Source organism: Urtica dioica, chromosome 4 (assembly GCF_054948205.1).
Source record: "Urtica dioica subsp. dioica isolate 48M chromosome 4, U.dioica_male_clone48M_v1_H2, whole genome shotgun sequence".
Lineage (NCBI taxonomy): Eukaryota > Viridiplantae > Streptophyta > Magnoliopsida > Rosales > Urticaceae > Urtica > Urtica dioica.
The window spans coordinates 16,077,597-16,097,742 of record NC_142759.1 but is presented as its reverse complement, the minus strand read 5'-3'; the positions used below and the strand labels follow the sequence as shown (position 1 = coordinate 16,097,742).

General features: G+C 37.7%; 2 protein-coding genes across 3 annotated transcripts; both read right to left on the bottom strand.

The window, feature by feature from the left end:
- Positions 1 to 3,705: 3,705 nt before the first annotated feature.
- On the bottom strand, positions 3,706 to 9,166 carry LOC149400831 (Tesmin/TSO1-like CXC domain-containing protein). 2 transcript variants are annotated; one of them, XM_089611661.1, is made up of 8 exons: positions 8,267 to 9,166; positions 7,230 to 7,334; positions 6,860 to 7,037; positions 6,085 to 6,447; positions 5,690 to 5,790; positions 5,539 to 5,624; positions 4,657 to 5,064; positions 3,706 to 4,292 (listed from the first exon to the last, which is right to left on the bottom strand). In XM_089611661.1, the coding sequence occupies exons 1-8, from the start codon at positions 8,548 to 8,550 to the stop codon at positions 4,231 to 4,233; spliced, it is 1,587 nt and encodes a 528-aa protein (XP_089467787.1). In that variant the 5' UTR covers positions 8,551 to 9,166; the 3' UTR covers positions 3,706 to 4,230. The 2 variants fall into 2 exon arrangements, with proteins under 2 accessions (XP_089467787.1, XP_089467786.1); XM_089611660.1 differs by having other exon boundaries at positions 3,706 to 4,287.
- Positions 9,167 to 15,976: 6,810 nt separating this feature from the next.
- LOC149400830 (RNA-binding protein-like protein) lies at positions 15,977 to 19,175 on the bottom strand. The gene is made up of 3 exons (XM_089611665.1): positions 18,863 to 19,175; positions 16,966 to 17,227; positions 15,977 to 16,663 (listed from the first exon to the last, which is right to left on the bottom strand). The coding sequence occupies exons 1-3, from the start codon at positions 19,014 to 19,016 to the stop codon at positions 16,225 to 16,227; spliced, it is 855 nt and encodes a 284-aa protein (XP_089467791.1). The 5' UTR covers positions 19,017 to 19,175; the 3' UTR covers positions 15,977 to 16,224.
- Between the last annotated feature and the right edge of the window lie 971 nt (positions 19,176 to 20,146).

The following is a 20,146-nucleotide window of genomic DNA, read 5'->3' as shown; positions in this document are numbered from 1 at the left end:
GTTTCCGGTGACTCCGAGGAACCGCCGCGACCCAGTGCAAATCTTCTGGAATTCCGCCACATTCAAAGCTTCCCGTCAACTTACCGACGCTCCGAATGCCAAACTTCTCCAGATACCGCCAGAAGGCACTGGTATTGGTGAGCTTCTCAATGTGAATTTGTATTTTGATGATTTTGAGTTTTTTTTTAATTTTTTTTTAATTTCTTGATAATTCTTGAAGATTAAATATAAATTGGTAGTTTTGAACATGAATCTAGTGTTGATTTTGAGTTTGTGTTCATGTTTTCTATTTGTTTTTATTAATCCGAATTCTTTTTTATTTTTTAGTTAGTTTGTGATGATTATGGTTATGTTGAACTTGGTTATTGATTTATTCCAAATTTCTTATGATTTGTTTTCAATTTTATTTTACATCCGGGAATATGTTAGACTTTGTGTTCATGTTTTCAATTTTATTTTACATCCGGGAATATGTTAGACTTTGTGTTCATGTTTTCTAATTTTTTTTTTATTAATCCAAATTAATCTTTGAATTTATTGTTAGTTTGTGATGATTATGGTTAAAATCATATATTTAAAATCATTATTATTTTATTCCGAATTTCTTATGAATTATTTTCAATTTTTATTTAGATCCGGGAATATGTTAGTTTAGAACTTTAGATCTGGTAATATGTTAGAGTTTGTGAATTAGAGTTTGTGAATATGATTCATGACTGTTAGTCTAATTTAATTTAGTAAAAGTGATTCATGATACGGACGCATATGTATGAATCATGTCATGTCATTTACGTTTAGCAATGACTTTGATGACTTGTCCTACAACTTCGGATCGGTATCAATTGGTCCTCAAGGCACGGAGTCCTCGTATGATGACGGGTCTTCCAGTTACAATCAGGACTACTATCCACCATCAACTCTAGCTCCCGACATGGTGCGACCATTTCCAGATTATCCCCTCCACTCCATGTCTGATGCTGCAATTCAATATGAGTACGACTATCACTTGGACAGATACTTTCGTGCACATGCTCATTACATAAGTTGGTATGATTACTGTATGACCGCTGCATACGGTCGTTATCCAGAGTAGTCTTTTTATTTCTTTTATGTTGAATTTGAACTATGGTATTTTGTGGATTGTGTTGAACTTTATCATTTTGGTTTGTACTATTGAACTTAGTTTTTGTTGTGTTTGTAATTTGGTAATGTATTGAAACACTATACACTATTTTTAATTTTATGAATTTTATCATACGTACTTTGTATGTTTTTTGTGTATTTCTTTTCTGGATTCCATTCGGTAAATACGGTATTTGACGGTATTCCTCAACGGTAATGGTAAGTTCAACGGTACCGATTTCCTTTTTTCCTGTTTTCCCCGGTATTCTTTTACTATACCAGCGGTTACCAGTAAATTATGAACCTCGGAACGGTAACGGTAACGGTATTTAAATCCTTGGTACTTTGGACAATATTGTTGAGTAAAATTTGGTCAATTTTGAAAACTTCGTCTTTCAGCTTTTATCAAGAAGCTAGAATTGATATCACAAGGTAGGCTGTACAAAAAATAATCCAAAGTTGGATAAAATCGATAATCGAACCAATCCAAACCCGAAGATGGCTACCATGTCATCTAACCAAAAATTGGATTCAGATAATCGATCCAGTTTCAAAAATTGAACCGGATATCGGTTTTTAATTTTGGCAAAATCGATAGGATATCAGATATTTAACTTAGTTTTTTTATTAAAAAAAATAAAATAAAATAAATAGCTACGCTATGATGTTTGACTCATTTTTACTAGGATTTTGACGTGATTATGAATTTTAAGAATTTATTACCGATTTTTTTACACCGATTTTAAAATTGGATCCAAATTTTAAACAACTGGATAACCGAATTCTGAAAATCGAGTATTAAAATCGGATATTGGATTTAAGAAATCGGATAACCAAATTTCGGTTTTAAACTAAACTGGACTGGTTATTGGATCAAATTTTTTAAAATCGAAAATTCGGATTCGGATATGAAAAATAGCCAAAACCGAACCGAATCGATTAAGTTTGGGTTAGTGAATTTTTATCAAGCAAAACTTTATTCGTTGTAAATTACACTTCCCTTCAGTTTTATTGCTATGAGTAAAATTATTTTCCAAGTAAGTAGGATTCCATCCGAAATTTAAAATCAACAATTTTCATAGTAAGATAAGCAACTAGTTTTCTTGTATGAATGTAGATTAGCCTCATTCTTTACTTCACTTGACGAACCACCATGAACGATGAGAAAACTCCTAGTCCCATACACTCCATAGAGCTCCTTGGAGGAGTAACTTGAAACATCTTTCGAGAAACCCACGGTATTCAAGTCGAGGATGGCAAAAGCATCAACTAAGAAACAATTAAGTGATATATTTCTCAATTATTAAAGCTGGTGTGATTATGAAGACCGAAATTGATTGATATATATATATATATATATATATATATATATATATATATATATATATATATATATATATAGATATAGATATTGGGTTATACTTGTATACCTCTTGTTCCTTGGGCATGAAGGCATGAAATTAAAGTGTGTTAAACTAGAGCAAGTAGACTAGAAAGAATTTAATAATACTTAAAAGATATTATAATAATTTTTATAATTAATCAAATACTGCAAATTACGCTTTGATAATTTCAGATATATAAAAGGGAAAATATCTAGAGTACCCCTCGTGTTTAATCGAAATGCGAGATTTATCCTCTCTATTTTTAGAAATATTAGATATATCCCTTCAGTTTAATATAAATGACATATACATCCCCTAAAAAAATGTTATATTACAAATATCACCCTTTTCGTTTATTTTTTACAAAAAAATAATTTGAACTCCTCAAAATACCCTTAATAGGATAAATATGTATTTACTATTTTAATAAAAAAAAAAATCAAAATCTCTCTTTATAAAAAAAAACCTTAACTTTTTATAAAGAAATTTTTTTAATTTAATTTTTTTTATATAGAATAGAAGATAAAAAATTATTTCATTAAGGGTATTTAGGGGATTTCAAATTATTTCTTTATAAAAAATAAACGAAAATGATGATATTTGTAATATAACATTTTTTAGGGGATGCATATGTCATTTATATTAAACTGGAGGGATATGTCTGATATTTCTAAAAATAGAGGGGATAAATCTCGCATTTCGATTAAACACAAGGGATACTCGTGATATTTTCCTTATATAAAATTATGTTATATTGATTAGTGATCATTTTAGTGTACAATTTTCTACAAACTAAAAAGTAAATATAACTTTGACATTGGTCAATATATTAATATAAAAAAAAATTAAGATTCTAATTCTAAATAGCTTATTTTGTATCATTAGGATAAAATCAAACAATTTTCATTCATAATATGAATTATTATAAATATCACTATATTATGATCCATTTAGATTATTTATGTTAAAGTTATAGCATAACTCTCGAATAATTAAGAAATAAGCTTAGATACGCCATAGACATTAAAGAAAGAAATGTAGAAAAACCAAAGTTTTTTTATTTATTTAATTTTTTGCTTCAAAACCCCAAGCTGTGCATTTTCAAAACCCATTGCTATAGTTGGCTTGGAGCCTTGGACACATTCGTGAAGTTAATGCAACGGATAAAGCAAGAATAAACAATCCCAGCTCATACTAGTATTAGTAAATGGTGGGCATGCTAAATTACCTAAATAATATTTAAATTTAAACGATTACAAAGCTCTGCATTTTACAATATTACGTGATCGGACTGTGGATACATTGACTCGTTATCTAATTTAGAGATGAATAAAATTACATCAGAAAAATAAAATTATTAAAATAAATATTCCTAACACTGTGGCCATCATGTAGTTACTGCCTCTCTAACTGCAATAAAATTAAGAAAATTTACTACAGATATGCAGTAATATATAAATTATATATATATTTTGGCCAATCATCTGCTCTAAATATGTTTTCTACAAATTTTGTTTTTCTTCACTCTTTTGTCTGCTATCGCCATTTCCGGGGAAAGACGGGATCTTTGGGAGAAGATCAACTCTGGGCACGGTGGTGGTCGATGGCGCCCGTGTTACTGTGGTCTTGGCTGCAGTGGATTGCGCAATAGCTTTCGGAATGCCGTTCCCAGCAGAACCCAGCTGATTTCGTGTCTCAGGTTTGAAGTTCGAAACACCGTTGCTCAGTGTGTCTCTCTGAGTCCCTGATTCGCTTCTCGCCAACGAGGAACAGAATTTCTCTGTACTGTGTAACCAATAGAAATTATTGACTTGGAATTGTATGTTTCGGATTATAGAACTCTGCACCATGTTTAGTAGCTATCTTTATTTAGAAGAGAATCAAGTCTAAATAGAGTAATCTATCTTTTATCCTTCTGGACTACTCTACTCCCAAAAAAACTACAACAATTAACTTAATCTTCTCATGCACCTTAATGACTCACCCTAATAACCTATTTATACTAAAATCAGTAATTTACCCATCCCGATCATGTGATCATGTTACAAGTCTAACATAATCATCAATTGATAATTTATGTTTTAAATTTTAGTTATAGTGTGTCCTACAAAAAATATTTCCCAGAAATATGAATAGTGGATTAACTTGCCTTTTATTTCTCCTAATGAAATCAGCATCTGTAGACTATCTCGGAACTTTGACAAAACAACCCGTTCTTGCTCGGCGTAGATCTCTGCCGCGCCTTGTCCACAAGGCAGTGTCGGGGGAGCGTTACTCGCCGCGCTAGGAGAAGCTCCGGTCATGAACATCGTGTCCTCTTCGTCGCACATCAATGCCAACGTATCGGGAGACATTGGTCTCCCTTTCGCTGAATCCGAGCCATCTGAACCCGAATCGTTGGGGCCGGTTTTATCAGCCTCATTTCCAGTGCCACTTTCATTAGCCGTAGCTTTCTCGTGATCCGACTCCTTCTGGCTCTTCAACCTGTCTTGAGCCATTGAAGCAAGGGAAGCTTCTGACTGCTGTTCAGCTCGCTTTTCCGTTATCCTTCTTTGCTCTGAAAGATATACACAGTCAATTAAGCGATAGATTCCTAAAAAAGCAAAACACCATACACCAATACAGATATACCAAAGGACTACTACTTTAATATTTGTTTTCAAACAGAAGGGAGTAGTAAATATCACCATTCTCCTTATGGTGATACGATATTGCAGAGAAAGATTGATAAAAATTGTTTGGTTAAGGCATTAAGCATGCGGCGGGATTCAGAACATAGTAATACGCCTCGTTTAGATACCTAGAAAATGTTTTACTTTTTTTGTTCCCATGCTGAACCTGCAATATTATTAGGCTGGTCCGTCATGAAAAATTAAATCCCAGAGACCAAACTCTCACTCATCGATATTCAATCACATAAAGCCTTTGTGAAGGGGCGGGGATGGGGGTGGGTATGCATCGGAGAGAGAGCATGTGCATAAGAAACAATGACACTGAAACTAACAAAACAAGCATAATGCAAAATGCATACCAGCAAATGTCTTGGTAGCTTCGACCACCAAAACCGAGCAGAGCTCTTTCAAGTCGTGTGGTTGGATGATGTCTGCTAGCAAAGATCTTCAACAATCACAAAGTTAGTTCTGAACTTCTGGATAAAGCATAAACAGCAGAGCAATTTGTACCTATATGTCAACTTGGAAGGCCCTGGTCCAGATGTACTTCCAAGCCGAGCAACAGAAACTGAAGGCGACGAAGAAGCATTTGGAGCTCTGGCATGGTTTGCCTAAAAAACCAATAATAATAAAAAATGTGCACTTCAGTTCTAAGTGTTCATCCTCTGTAACAAGTTGAGTAGAGTGATCACGCACACACAAAACACATAAAATTTCTTTGAAAACAATCCATAACACCGTATAGAATCAGGAAGCCTGTAGATGGCTCAATTTAAACCCTTCATAGACCCATATATATTTAGCGTTCAGAAAATCAAAACAGATACAAAGGGAAACATTAAGGCAAATCAATTAAGCTTTTCTCGAAATCACTTGCTCTGTATCCATATGCCAATTAGATTTACCTGTTGATACTGCGCAATCCTGTGATTAGATGTATCCTTGGATGTTGTAGGTCCAAAGAAAAGTTCCTGACCTTTTCTTTTTTTGGAGACTGGAGGGATTGCGAATCCGGAGGATCCAATGGCTCCAGTTATGGCGGCATTAGCTGCTTGTTGAATATAAGCCATGGTGTTTCCATGTTCTCCGTGAAATAGAGCTTGCCTCTCTTCACTTCCCTCAAAATTCTTGCAGTCCATGCACTTGCAATTTTCAGAGCAGAGAATGTTTGCTTGGAAGCACTCACAGTACTTCTTCAGGCACCCTGATTTTTTACAATGACATCCTTTGTTGTGCTTTCCCAAAATCAAAGGCTCCCCAGACTCCTCCTGAATTTCAAAAGGAGTCCGTGTTATTGACAAACTACCCAACACAAAAACTGGAGAACATACAATTTGATTTGCTTGTGCAAAAAGAAACAAGTGAAACCATTTATATAGGTTAACTTAACCTGGTTTTAGCACATACAATTCATCCAGTTGATGAAAAAAGAAAACATATATTGCCCAACTGGAATGGCCTGATAATACGCATATTAATTTTTTTGGACATGCACAATGGAATGGATACAAAACCATATCATTTGTTGCACACGCTCTAATGATTTTTTGTTCCAAAAGAGTTTTCGTGTGTGTGTGCGTTCTTACTACAGTAATTTATGCAGGCATAATCAATACCTGAAAATGGAATTACACATGCAAATCATGCAAAAATAAGCTCATTTCAGAAAGGGATACTTACCCGAATATCTCGTGTTCCGTGAGGGCTGCTGGCAATTTTCGGCCTGAATGCATTTGGATTACGTTCTAGAGTAGCTTCAACCGCTTCTCGTCTGAACGCTTCATTGTCGACATTATTATAACAATTGACACAATTGCAACCATCACAGAAAATTCCAGATGCAAAACATTCACAGTACCTGATACAACATTGCCAAATAAACTTCATATCAGAAACAACTAACAGTTACAACTTCCTTATCCTTCCTGTAAAATGACAGTCGTAGCAAAACTAAATTAACAAGATAACTGTGATTCGTGAATTTATTGTGTATCATCTACTCTCTAGTTTAATGCTCTTTCCGACCACTGCAGACTCTATTTCAACTTACAACTTCAAGCACCGCGAATGTCTACAATTGCACTGCTTTTGCTTCTTAGGTGTACCATCTTTCACTTCATTGGCTTTTGATCTTGCTATAGGTGATTCGGGTTTTCTGAAGGAGAAAATAAATAAATTCAACAATTTCATTAGTAAAGAAATTTATATAAGTAACAAGCTTCTGTGTTAAAAGCTGTTTCTGCGCATACTAGCTCATACAAATATTTAGGCTGGTACAACTAATTTCAATAAATTTATGAAGAAACCCCATTTTACAATTGATAATGCCGACAGAATAGCAAGCAAGCACATGTTTTGTGCGTATGTTCAATTTTTTCTTCCTACTGGAAGATCGGAATTAAACATGGTCAGTCCATTTAGACGCGTCTCTAAAACTACAAACATAGAAGAAACACTTTGTATTTTATTTTCTCAGCACAAACCAGGAGAATTTAAGGCTCACAAATCACTGGCCGTAAGGCATTTAATCATGTTCAACAGAGGAATCAATATCTGAACAGCATAATTAATAACCTTGAGAAACTTTTGGAAGCTGCAGAATAAAATAAACTATCCTTCCCCTGATAAATAATGAATACAGGAACAACATTTGCCCTCAAAATACCTCAGGTCTTCGCAATCCAGGAAGGAGAAAACAAAAATTACCCAGCTTTAAAATGGGTAATGAAAGGCACAAAGAAAACAGAACTCTCCCAATAGCACACACAACTGTTCACCAAGATATGGAGAAAGAAAGAAAGAAAATAAAGCGAAAAAAAAAAAAAAAAAAAAAAAATTCCCCGCACAGGACCTTTGAGTTTTATTTACCCTCTCAAATCCAATCTCTAGATTAAAGATATAAATTTTCAACCACCACAAAAATCCATCATCTTGGGGATCCCAGAAATAAACAATCAAGCAAACTGCAAACTCTAAAACATCAAATTTGCTCTCCTAAACTCTCATAGAGTGTATGCACAAACTGAAGCTATCGCCACCAAAACAAAAAAAAGTAATTCTTCGTTAAGAAGTCTGGAGAATACTTACAAGATCCTCGCGGCCGTAGAGGAAACAGACGGCGGAGGCGTCAATGGAAGCGACGCTGCCAGCGCCGGCCGAGGCTGCAGAAGTGACTGACTTTGCTGCGGCGGCGGCGTTGGTACCGCCGGTTGAGACTGAGGATGTTCCGGCAATACCACGCTCCCCGAAACGCCGCCGATACCAGTGAAATCGAGCTGCCTCGCCAGCTTCTTCGCCGGAAAATCAGTCGCCGCCACGGAATCTGATCGAACTTTCTTCGGAGGCGAACCGCCTCCCTCGCCCTCTCCCATACAAATTCGAATTCAAAACTCTTCGAAGGCAAGCGAATAAATAAATAATCTTAAAATCACCGGGAGCGAATACAATTATCCACCGATTGTTCACCAACAATCGCCGAAATTTTTAAAAAAATATATAAAAACAAATCAGCTCGAATTCTGTCTTTCAGATCCGAAAACCGGGAAAACCTAGTCCTCGGGATCGAAAGCACAGAAAATTCTCGATTTCGGAAGCTCAAGATTCGCTGCCGAGCTCGCTCAACAATGTCCGCGATTCCAAAGCTCGAATCTTCGGAACTGAGCGCGAACACGAGATAACCTAGTGACAGAAAGGGAATAGATAATATAGATTGAGGTAGATAGAGACTTTCGAGATGCAAAGGTATCGATGATATTTAGAGAAATTTCATGGCCATAGGGCTTTGCCTTTTTTTTTTTTTCCTCCTACTTCTTCTTCTTCGTCTCTTTTCTCTCCCTCTCTCTCCCGAGCTTTTGAAATTCAATTTCGTAAATATTTGAACGGTCCAATTCGTGTCTCTGTTTTGTTTTGACGGCTGAGATTTCAAACATATATCCGACGGCGAAATTCATAGAAAGGAACTCTGGTGAGTGATTGACCGTCCGATTCAGTAGGATAACAAACAAGGGAAAAAAAGGGTATTAACTGGAGAGGCATCTAATGGAGTAGAAATCATTCGGTGGTCGAGGCTCCACGGGAGTGAGTGATCTGCGGTTGAATATTGTCACGTGGCAGATAACTTGTTTCTAGCTACTCCTAGTACACGTGTCACGCTTAGATTGGTGTTCAGATCGCAGGAAAGAAAAACAAACTACGAGGGAACTTTTAATAAAAGATTCCTCTCCGTTAAAAGTGAAAAAATATTATAATAAAAAATGAATTTTGGCGCTAAAAGGGTCCCTAGGTAGTGTATTGACTTTTAAGTTTTAAGTACCTTTCAATCACATGGGATAGTAAATATACTAGGAGTTATTAATTGTTTTTTTTTTTTTTTTTTTTTTAGAAAAAATGTTTATTTTTTTATTATTTTCAAAGTAAAACTGTAAAACTAGGAACAGCCACTGTTGTTTCTAAAAGTTTAAACCTTATTAAAATGTACTAATCAGTCATGCCACATTGTTTCATACTTCATTTCACGGAATTGTTTGTAATTTGACAACTTTAAGGAGAAAAAATTAGAGCAAATATTTAATATTGTTTTATATATACATTTAAAAATATTATTTTTTGTAGTATACATAATAAATGTTATATTTAACATTATATGAACCCTAAAGAATCAAACAAACAGTAAAATTAAGTTACAAAAATACTAGAGCCTCGAATAGAACATTTCGACTTCTTAATTCAAAGACCCCAATTGGAATACAAAATCATCAAACTTGAAAGCGTATAACGACGAAGGAGAACACAAATTCACAAGATGATCAGCAGAACACGATGAAACAAAAAAAGATGGTAGTCTGTGGTGAATAGGTTTAAAATGTCATAGAGCGTAGCGGCGACGAGTCTGATAGAGTAAGGTTTAAGAGCAACCTTGATAGCTTGTGTAATGACGAGGATGAGCAATCAGGGAAGAAGAGTTCGAGAGAGTACAACTCACGAATTTTAGTAATAGGTCAAAGACCATGTTATACAAGACCAAGAAAAAAAAAGCTAGGAGAGACTTTAGAGGGATCAGTGAAGAAGGATCATAATGCTATTCTCGATGACTACTGCAAGCAATTGACAACAACAAACCCAAGTTCCATTGCTCTCCTTTAAACCTCTCTCTTCAATGGAAAATAGTGTTTGAGAGTCTTTATATATGTTTGAAAGGGTATAAGGATAGTTTCAGCAAGGGTTGCAGACCATTGTTAGGATTGATGGTTGCTTCTTGGAAAGGTATCAAAAGGGATGTAATTAGCTGCTATTGATATATTAACTCAAACTTCTCTTAATATCCGGTGGTATTTTGCAATGGCTGAGATGCAAAATACGATAACTTGGACATGAATTATAAAAGTTTCTTCGTGCAGATCTGTATGTCTAACCCAAATTTTTTTACCATGATGCATGCAAAAAAAAAAAAAAAGGTTAGAAAAAACATTGACATACTTTCTCTATGGGTTGAAGACTTGAAGTCATATTCTAAGTAAAAACACACTACAATAAATACTTTTTAAGAAGTGACATTTGCCACAAATGCTACTTCTAGTATCATTTAGAAGCAACAAATGTCGCTTTTAAATTTGATAGTCGATTATTTTGTTTATAATTGACAAGCCAGCTCTAATGTCTCTTTTCAACGACTTTAAATAATACAAAGTCACTAGCTAAAAAATGTCTCATCGACGTTAGAAGCGACTAGTTGTTTCTAATGACTTTCAAAATAAAAAAGAGAAATTGCCTAATTTGCCACTAATTTTATAACATTTTCCCATTTTCCACCAAAATGTTAATTTTTCCCAAAATGTCACCATCTATGTCAACAATGTAGACATCTATGTCAACAATGTTGACATCTAATAGTGTAGAGCAAACATAGATGTCAACATTGTTGACATAGATGGTGGCATTTTGGGAAAAATTAGCGTTTTGGTGGAAAATGAGAAAATATTATAAAATTGGTGGCAAATTAAGCAATTTCTCAATAAAAAAGGGGGCAATTAAAACTGTTCAAAACATTACATAATGTAGAAGTGACTTTAGAAACGTCAAGTCACTTTTTAACTATATGTAATCTATTAAGAAGAAATAGAAGTGATAAGTCGGTTCTAGTTATATGTGACTTGTCACTTCTAAAAGATGCCCGCTTCTAAAGGTCATATTCGTAGTAGTGACATCTTCAAGCCAAATCCGAGAAAGAGCATAGTGGTTTGCTTCTCAAATAATACTGTGGGCGTGTACAATAGCAACTACACTTGCGTAGTTTACATAGAGAATGAATGAGCTAAAGGATGTGAGGACAATAAAGCATATCTATGGTTGTTGACGAAAGACCTTGAAGAAAACTCACATTTCGGAGTTGATGTGTGATATGATATGCTTCTCAACAATCTTTGTGAAAGCTTCAACTCGACAATCATGCCTGCAATCATGAACATAGGCTGAACGTCGCGTGAAATGCAAACAACATAGGCTAAAAAATGTTATAAGCATATGATATTCATTTTGATGAGTTTCAAATGCAGTTTTTTTTTTTTACAAAAATGTCGTATTATTAAACATTGAGATGTGGAGTAGGACACTAATGACATCGTGGAGCAGCCATTGTCAAATATTAAATTTGTCACAATGTTTTTATGTCACTGGAATAAAAGTTCAAATGAATTTGATCAAATTCCTGCTTTTGACATCGACTACCCTTGAGTGGATGGCCGTCGAGCTTTTTTTATGCGATGGATGTGAGGTGTTGAAGAAGATGGTGAGTTTAGGCGTACATCGCTTGAAGCCGAGATCAAACTTCATACATGTCTTCAAAAGGTCTAAAAATTCCAATTAGAAAAAAGAGAGAAAAAAAATTATATCATTTTAGGGGTTTTTTGTGTGTGTGGGGCTTAGGATTCATCTTTGCGTTTGGTTGGTTATCTTTGTTTATGAGTTAGTCTTGAGTTGCCTTATGGAATAGATTTAAGAGATTGTTTTGCTAAAAGACATGATAATCAAACCAAGTTTTAAATCTCGCGATGGGGTTTCTCGCGCGAGTTGTTGTTACCCGCACGTACGTGAGATCGAAGGTTAATATCTCGCGATGTGGGTAGTTTTCTGCAATATTAAGCAAAAATTGCATAAATTTCCCAAATATCGTAAATATCACTCATATTTAGCAAAATACCGCACATACTACACATTTTTAAACTAAAATTTTCATCAAATACCGTGCATTTATCTTAAATATAGCAAATATTTTATTTTTATATTTATATGTAATATATATATATATATATATATATTATGTATAATAGTTGCGGTATGTTGAAAAATTGTGGTATATATACGGTAAGCCATATATTGTACGCCATATATAGATTACCAGTAAAATCAGAAGTGCGGCACGCTGCGGTAAGCGATATTTTAAATCAAATGATGATTTAAATCACACATGTATAGTACTGATTATTCATCATCGAAGATTACTTTTGACATTGTTCTATGATAATATTTCTATAATGGCGAGGCTTTGTACCCAATTAGCGGCAAATTGATGGCTCAAGCGACTTATACGAAATAATGACATTATTAGTTTCAAAATATACGACATTACATCAAAGACTTGTATGCACGAATAATACAAATCATGATCAGTAGTTTTGAAAAAAAAATTCAAATAAAAAACTTCGTAAAGCGATCAGATTAAAAAAAAGTTGAAGCTTTCGGATACAGGCATGACCTATCACAAGGACGATCTGCGATCCCATTGAAATTGTACAGGTCATAATATAGCAATTTTGGCTTTTCTTAGAGGTGAAAAACTCAATCAGATAAGAGTATACTCGGGTGTGTTTGGAAATTCTCAACGAGGGTCGTGAGCTCGGATCCTTGAATGAGACATCAATCACTTTAATTCCTAAGTGTAAGGAACCGAGACGCATCCAAGATTTCAGACCAATTAGCTTGTGCAACGTGATGTATAAAGTTATATCGAAGTGTCTAGTAAACCGCCTGAAGCCTACCATGGATGCGATTATTTCAGAGAACCAAAGTGCATTCGTGAGCGGGAGACAAATTTTCGATAATGTTATGATCGGATTCGAGGGTATGCACACGATGAGAAGAGGAAGATTCGGGATTGGCTTCTTTGGTGCCCTTAAGCTCGATATGTCAAAAGCATACGATCGAGTCGAGTGGAGCTTTTTGGAAGCGATGATGATCAGGATGAGTTATGAGCATAGATGGGTCTCCCTCGTTATGAGCTGCGTGCGGTCGGTGAGGTTCTCATTTGTGCTTAATGGGGAGTTGAAAGGAGACATTAAGCCGCATCGAGGGCTCCGACAAGGAGATCCTCTCTCACCATTTCTTTTCCTAATATGTTCCGAGGGTCTTTCGGCCATCTTTCGGAAAGCGGAGAACGAGGGAGCAATCACGGGCGTGAAGTTTGGGTGACCGGGGATTCATGTTTCCCACCTCTTCTTCGCCGACGACAGTTTGATCTTCTTCAAAGCCTTGGTTCGGGAGGGTCTGGCAGTTAAACACGGCCTCGAACTTTACGCCGAAGCCCCCGGACAAGTGATCAACTACGAGAAGTCGGACGTGTGGTTTGGCAAGAAGGTGTCTAAAGAGCAGAGCGAGGAGGTAGCCCGGGTTATGGGAATGAAGATCTCTCCCGGCCATGAGAGGTACCTTGGTCTTCCAATGACGACGGGAAGGAGCAAGGCAGAACTCTTCCGGTACATCAAAGAGAGAGTATGGAATAAGGTGAAGGGATGGAAGAGCAACTATTTTTCTTTGGCCAGGAAAGAGGTAATCATAAAGGTTGTTCTCCAAGCTATATCCAGTTATGTTATGCATTGTTTTAAGCTCCCGGCTAGCATCATCTCGGACCTCCATCGGATGGATGCTAATTTCTGGTGGGGCAGCAGTGAGGAAAAAAGAAAGATGCACTGGGGTAGCTGGGAGAAATTGTGTTTTCGGAAAGAGGCCGGGGGGCTCGGGTTCCGGAACTTGCTGTGGTTCAATCAAGCTCTTCTGGCGAAGAGTTTTTGGCGTTTGCTGAAGACACCCTCCTCTTTGGCAACCAGGATCTTCAAGGCATGCTACTTCCCCGACACGACTATCCTTCTTGCTCCGGAATCTTCTCATGCCTCTAGCATCTGGATGGGACTACTGTGGGACCGAAGAGTTGTCGAACGAGGAACAAGGTGGAGAATTGGTTCCGGAGATTCGATTGAGGCTCGCTCGGGAAGATGGATCCCGAGATCGGGGGATTTTATAGTCCGCTTCGACAACCGAATTCCAGTGGGTGTTACTGTTGCAGACCTCAAGCTTCAAGACGGTTCGTGGAACCTGGAGCTTCTCCGAGATTGGTGTTCGGCGAAGATGTTCTTGAAATTTTAAAAATCCCTGATGGAGAGTTACAGGGAAGGGATGAACTTTGCTGGCATTTTACCCAGGACGGAGACTATTCAGTTAAGAGTGGGTACAGGCTCTTGAACGATCTACACGAGGGAGGGAGCTCTTCGAATCCAGGGCCGACAACGACTTGGTGGAAAGGAGTCTGGAAGCTTAGTGTTCCCATGAAAATCCGGATGTTCGTTTGGAGGGTGGCGAGAGGATGGATCCCGACGAATTCCAGTCTGGCCAAGAGAGGTATCCAGGTGGACACCAGGTGCCCCCGCTGTAAGATCACCTCGGAGATGGTTTTCCACGCAATATGGAGCTGCCGCGAGATCAAGCCGATGTGGAAAGCTACAGGTTGGTGGGGGGACATAAAAGGCTGCTTCGGAGAAGATATTATCAGCCTGCTGATGCACATACATAGCTGCCTTTCGACGGAAAATTTCGAGGTCTTTGTGACCCTGATGTGGAGCGCGTGGAATCGTCGTAACGACACCCTTCACAATGGTAAAGGGGGCAATCTGATGGAGCTCATAAATTGGTCCACTCACTACCTTGACGAGTTCCGGATGGCCAACCGTCCGGAGGCAAAGGAAGTAGGTACCCATAACCGTAGCCAAAAATGGGCGCCACCAGACCCAGGAGTGACTGCGATATCGGTAGACGCAGCCACACTCGAGACACATGCTAGGTGTGGATTCGGTGGTATTCTCAGGACGGAGACGGGACGTGTTCGAGGAGCTTTCTCTTTCCCCTGCGCTCGCCCCTTCTCTCCACTCATGGCTGAGCTGTACGCAGTAATCAAGGGGCTGAAGTTCGCTCTGGACAGAGGCTACAGAAGAATCCTGGTGCAAACAGATTGCGCCGCTGCGGTGGCCCTCTTTCACACGAAGAAACGCCAATCTACAGAGGAGGGTCTTCTCATAGATGCTGCACACCACCTAGCTAATCAGTTTGATCTATGTAATGTTGTTTTTCATTCCCGCTTATGTAATGGTGTCGCTCATTCTCTAGCTAAAAAGGCTCTAAGCCTAGACTCGAACCTGGTTTGGGAGGAGGTTGTTCCCCCTGAGCTGCTTGTTTTAGCTTTGGCAGATTTGCCTTAATGAATTCACCTGATACTTGGGTTTTCAAAAAAAAAAAAAAAGAGTATATGGTTAATCTTTACTATTACAATTAATGATAGATGTCTATTTCGCAATAAATGGAAGAAAAAAAAATCAATAGAGAAGAGATGGAGTGGTAACAATATCAAATATAGAATATGAACATTATGAAACAAAATAAATTGAATAAGAAAACAATCCGGCCAAAGGAATTTCGTGTGTGTATATATATATATATATATGTATATATATATATATATATATATATATATATATATTTAAAGAAAAAAAAAGGACATACCTTTATAACCTGCTCTCAAACTAGCAAATGTACAAAATTTAATGTGCATAGAGGACCCAAAACAAAAAAACTCAGAAGACAGCCAGTCTGTCTCAAAGCTATGTTCTCGTCCTCGCACATCCGATTATCTAAAACTTAAAACTGTTTCAAAAGTCTCATTTAAACAGAAGGCAAATATATATATATATATATATATATATATATATATATATATATTCTGACGCTCATCGATAGGCTAAGCGATCTCGGTCTCGATCCACGTAAGCGTTCCCGGGGTGGTGCCAGACAACGTCACGTCCCCACCACGGCCGCCCGTGATCCGAAAGCAAAAGCGGCGGCGGAGACATCGATATTGGCCTTTCGAACCCGAAACGCGTTCCTCTGTAGTGATGATCGTACAGATACTCCGGTCTGTCTCTGTGCAGATAGTGATCGGCGAACCTGTCGTCATCGTGCCTCGGAGGAGGCGGAAGAATGTCGTCTCCGAACTCTCTGGGGGCGTCTCTGAAGAACACGCGAGAAGGCGACCTGGGGAAGCGATTCAGGGGCCGCGGAGGGCTGCGAAACCGCTGTGGGAGGGGTTCCGGGAGCGGCGGGTAACTCCTCCTAGGAAATTGGCAGGCTTGGCAGATATCTCGTCTCGGAAAGTTCAAGTGCCTGCATCTAAAGTTTGATGGAGAAAGTTGACGATCAAGCAGAGTCAAAGAAATCTATGGCATTGCTTGGTAATGTTTTTATTTATTAATTATTTGTATTATTATTATTATTATTATAAATGAAATGGAGGGTGTTGACGCCTCTTTTTTTTTTGGTAAACGGTGAAGTGTCCCAAATTAATATCTACTATGGCAGCGTAACATCTTATGACACATTCTGCAGAAACCATTGTTTTTGTTTTAAATAACGTAGATCATAAATAAATAAAAAACATTGACAAATATATATCACGAGAATTATGGACTTACAAGGGGTCCGGGCAATACCAATTGCCTCCCTGTGGCCGCACGCTCAGATTGCTTCTGCTTATGGGCTCGCCTCTAAGGTCCGGACGAGCAGGGCCTCTGCGGAATGGCCTGTCACCGCCTCTTTCCCGACCATAGAATCTTCCGGCGCTCCTCGAGCCGCCGGCCTCGCGGCTGCGTGAACGGTCGAATTCATGATTGTGACGGCGATCCGCGCATCTTTTTTGCCGTCCAGGAGAATTAGAAGCTGCGCGTACTTTACGCCCTGGAAACGAGGCCGTAAAATCTAAAGATAGGTAACTAAACTTGGAAGAAAATTGAATAATATGATCTACTTATAGAAGATGGAGTTTTCCGGTCCTGGGGGGTCCCAAATTGCCAATTCAAATAACGTACAAATTCTCTTATCAAAATTAAAGTAAAGGGAACAGATCATGAAGTTCACATGGTACTTTATAGTAGCCTTTTTTTGCTTCCAAACCAGCCCATTTCAGAATCCTATATTCAACAGCCACATACATCTACCATTGTCACTTGCCTCGCATTTTAAAGATATGTTATACACAAAACCAACCTCTCACCATCTTTCAGGAGTAACCACAACTTGAAATATCTCTCAAATAGTACTAAGAAAATAATATCTTAAGCAAGATCTGCAATATGCAAATGAAGGCGCATCATGGGTAAAACAGATTTTTATGCATATTGCTACAACCCATATGTAGCAATAACAAAATAAAACAAAATGGAAATAAAGCACAGCCAACAAAGACCAATGTTAATCAACAAGTTAAAAAAAAAAAATTAATCAACAAGTTACTTGATTCAACTTTGTTATATATATATTAAAAGAAAACTTTGTTCATGAAGGGATGGAACATCATCCGACAAACAGTCCTAAGAGTACAATCGCTGCTTTCTATACCAATCACCACACACAGTGTGATAAATACATTCGCTGCTGAAATTTCCTGAGGTCATGGGAATTTAAATGCTCAAATACTGATAAGAAACCGAACCAAAACTACTTAACAGCCAGAGGAAAACAGATAACTGAAAATCCCACGGCTAACCAGGAAAAAAAATACAAACTAAACCATTGTTCTTTGTAGATAACCAACAAACATATTCAATGATCAAATGTCACAACCGGGTAGCATAAGCACCAAATTCCCAGCACTTGACCAACCAAACAAAGACGAAACAAAACGTGACAGATTTCTCACTGAATAGATCACGCAACTTTAGAATTCAACATTGACTACGTGATACTACAGAAATTTTCATTAATGAACTATTTTTTGCAAACTTCTACTCCGATATGGCTTATTAAGCACACGACCCAAATTATTGATACCATTATTCAGTTAATGTCTTAAAAAATCATGTAATAAAGCGTTCCTTAAAAGCATGATCCAAGACTGCACTAACACCAAAATCGACATGCCTTCTTCCAGATTCGATTTCTATCAGGCAAACAACCAAAGTTGTAAACACATAAACACCAAAATTTATTTAAAGTTCGACACTCTAAACTCTAAACTGCAACTAAAGTTCGACCTGAGAATTGTAATTTACAAAGCCAAAACACTCTCCAAGAACAAAAGGCGTGTAAAACATCAGATTGCATGCTAAGACGCCTATACCTGCATTATATAGTCCTCAATGGCAAACCACAATGATTTCAACAATGACAAAAATGCTTAAAAAATGTACCAAAATTCAACTCAAACCTGATGCAAATTAACAATCCAGAGAGTAAACTTAACCTCCCAAACACAGCTCTGAACTTAAAATCTTCAGCAACTACATTTAATATAAATTCCGAACTCCATATAATAGGCTAGCAATTTGCTCGATCAAAGCTCGAACACGAAAAGAACGAGTCAAAAAGACGAACCAGACTCGCCGGAGCGCCGCTCGGATCTGGAGTGACGGTAGCGGCGGGTCTCGCCGGAGTCGTCTCCGTCGCCGATATCGTTGGCCGGTGGGCGTACGATGACGCTGCTGAGTTGAGGCGTGGTTTCGGTCGTGCGCTTTTCTCTCGAACTCATTTTTCCTTTGTCCGGTCTGAAAGAATCGCCGAAGATATTCAGTGAGAGAGGGTTTGGCGTTAAGACGAGACCACTAGACTATTAACTTTCCGACTTCTCGTTACAGAGTATACGTACCGTGTCCGAGGCCATTTCATTTTGTGAAATTACGGAAATGGGCAAGACCTTTATGTCATATACAAGTAAACTTCAATATAATACTCTCATTTTGTTTCTTCTGCCAATTATACCCTTACACTTCCATCGTAGAGCTTGTAAAGCACTAAAGCATAGTCAAAGAGAATGACTCGAATCCCTTTTTAGACGATGCAAAATAAAACTCTCACTTTTTAAAATTGTGAAGTGAAATTGACACTAATAATACTAAATGAATGTCACTTACTAAATATAGCTCAAAATGAAAAATTTGACAGATGTAGTACCTAGACCAATGGGTAAAGACTATTATACCCTCAAAATTAGGGATGACAATTTGACCCGCTACCCGAGTTCCGGCCCGTTACCCCGGGTAATACCCGTTCTTTTTGGGTAAACGGGTAATACTCGTTACGGTTTTAACGGATCCGGGTACGGGTAACGGAATAGTCATCCATACCCGGTCACCCGGGACCCGACCCGTTAACTTTTAAATATTTAAAAAGATAATAAATTTTTATATGTTGCAATGAAGATGACCAAAATTACAATGAAGATAATCAATTTGTAGTAGCACTTAGATATTTTTCACCTAAATTTTATTATTTTTAAACTTTATATTGTTGATAGATTTTTATTTTATAAACGGGTAAACGGGTGAGTGGGTCTATCCGACCCGCTACCTTTTTTTAAACCGGGTAAACGGGTAACGGGTCTAATATTTTTAACCCGCTTACCCGGCGGGTATCCCCGTTACCCGGCCCGTCTTAAAATCCGAGTAAATGGGTCCGGGTAACGGGTAAAAAATTATAGCGGGTACGGGTAACGGAATAGGTGTACCCGGCTTTACCCGTACCCGTTGCCATCTCTACTCAAAATTCATTTAAACGAAAAAAAACCATCCCAAAACCAATTCCCTCTTTTTTCTCAAAACATCCCACGCACACCTCTTCATCTTCATCTTCATCTTCATCTTCTTCTTCTCACTCGGTCGT

What these genes read in the sequence shown, in the direction of transcription:
- LOC149400831 (XM_089611660.1), bottom strand. Translation starts at nt 8,550, where the DNA reads ATGGGAGAGGGCGAGGGAGGCGGTTCGCCTCCGAAGAAAGTTCGATCA. An exon ending in CATTCGCGGTGCTTGAAGTT is followed by an intron (nt 7,038 to 7,229) that starts GTAAGTTGAAAT and finishes ATGTTGTATCAG; the next exon opens with GTACTGTGAATGTTTTGCAT. An exon ending in GGATTGCGCAGTATCAACAG is followed by an intron (nt 5,791 to 6,084) that starts GTAAATCTAATT and finishes TTGGTTTTTTAG; the next exon opens with GCAAACCATGCCAGAGCTCC.
- LOC149400830 (XM_089611665.1), bottom strand. Translation starts at nt 19,016, where the DNA reads ATGAGTTCGAGAGAAAAGCGCACGACCGAAACCACGCCTCAACTCAGC. An exon ending in GCGGCGCTCCGGCGAGTCTG is followed by an intron (nt 17,228 to 18,862) that starts GTTCGTCTTTTT and finishes CCTCGTTTCCAG; the next exon opens with GGCGTAAAGTACGCGCAGCT. An exon ending in TGGTATTGCCCGGACCCCTT is followed by an intron (nt 16,664 to 16,965) that starts GTAAGTCCATAA and finishes ATCAAACTTTAG; the next exon opens with ATGCAGGCACTTGAACTTTC.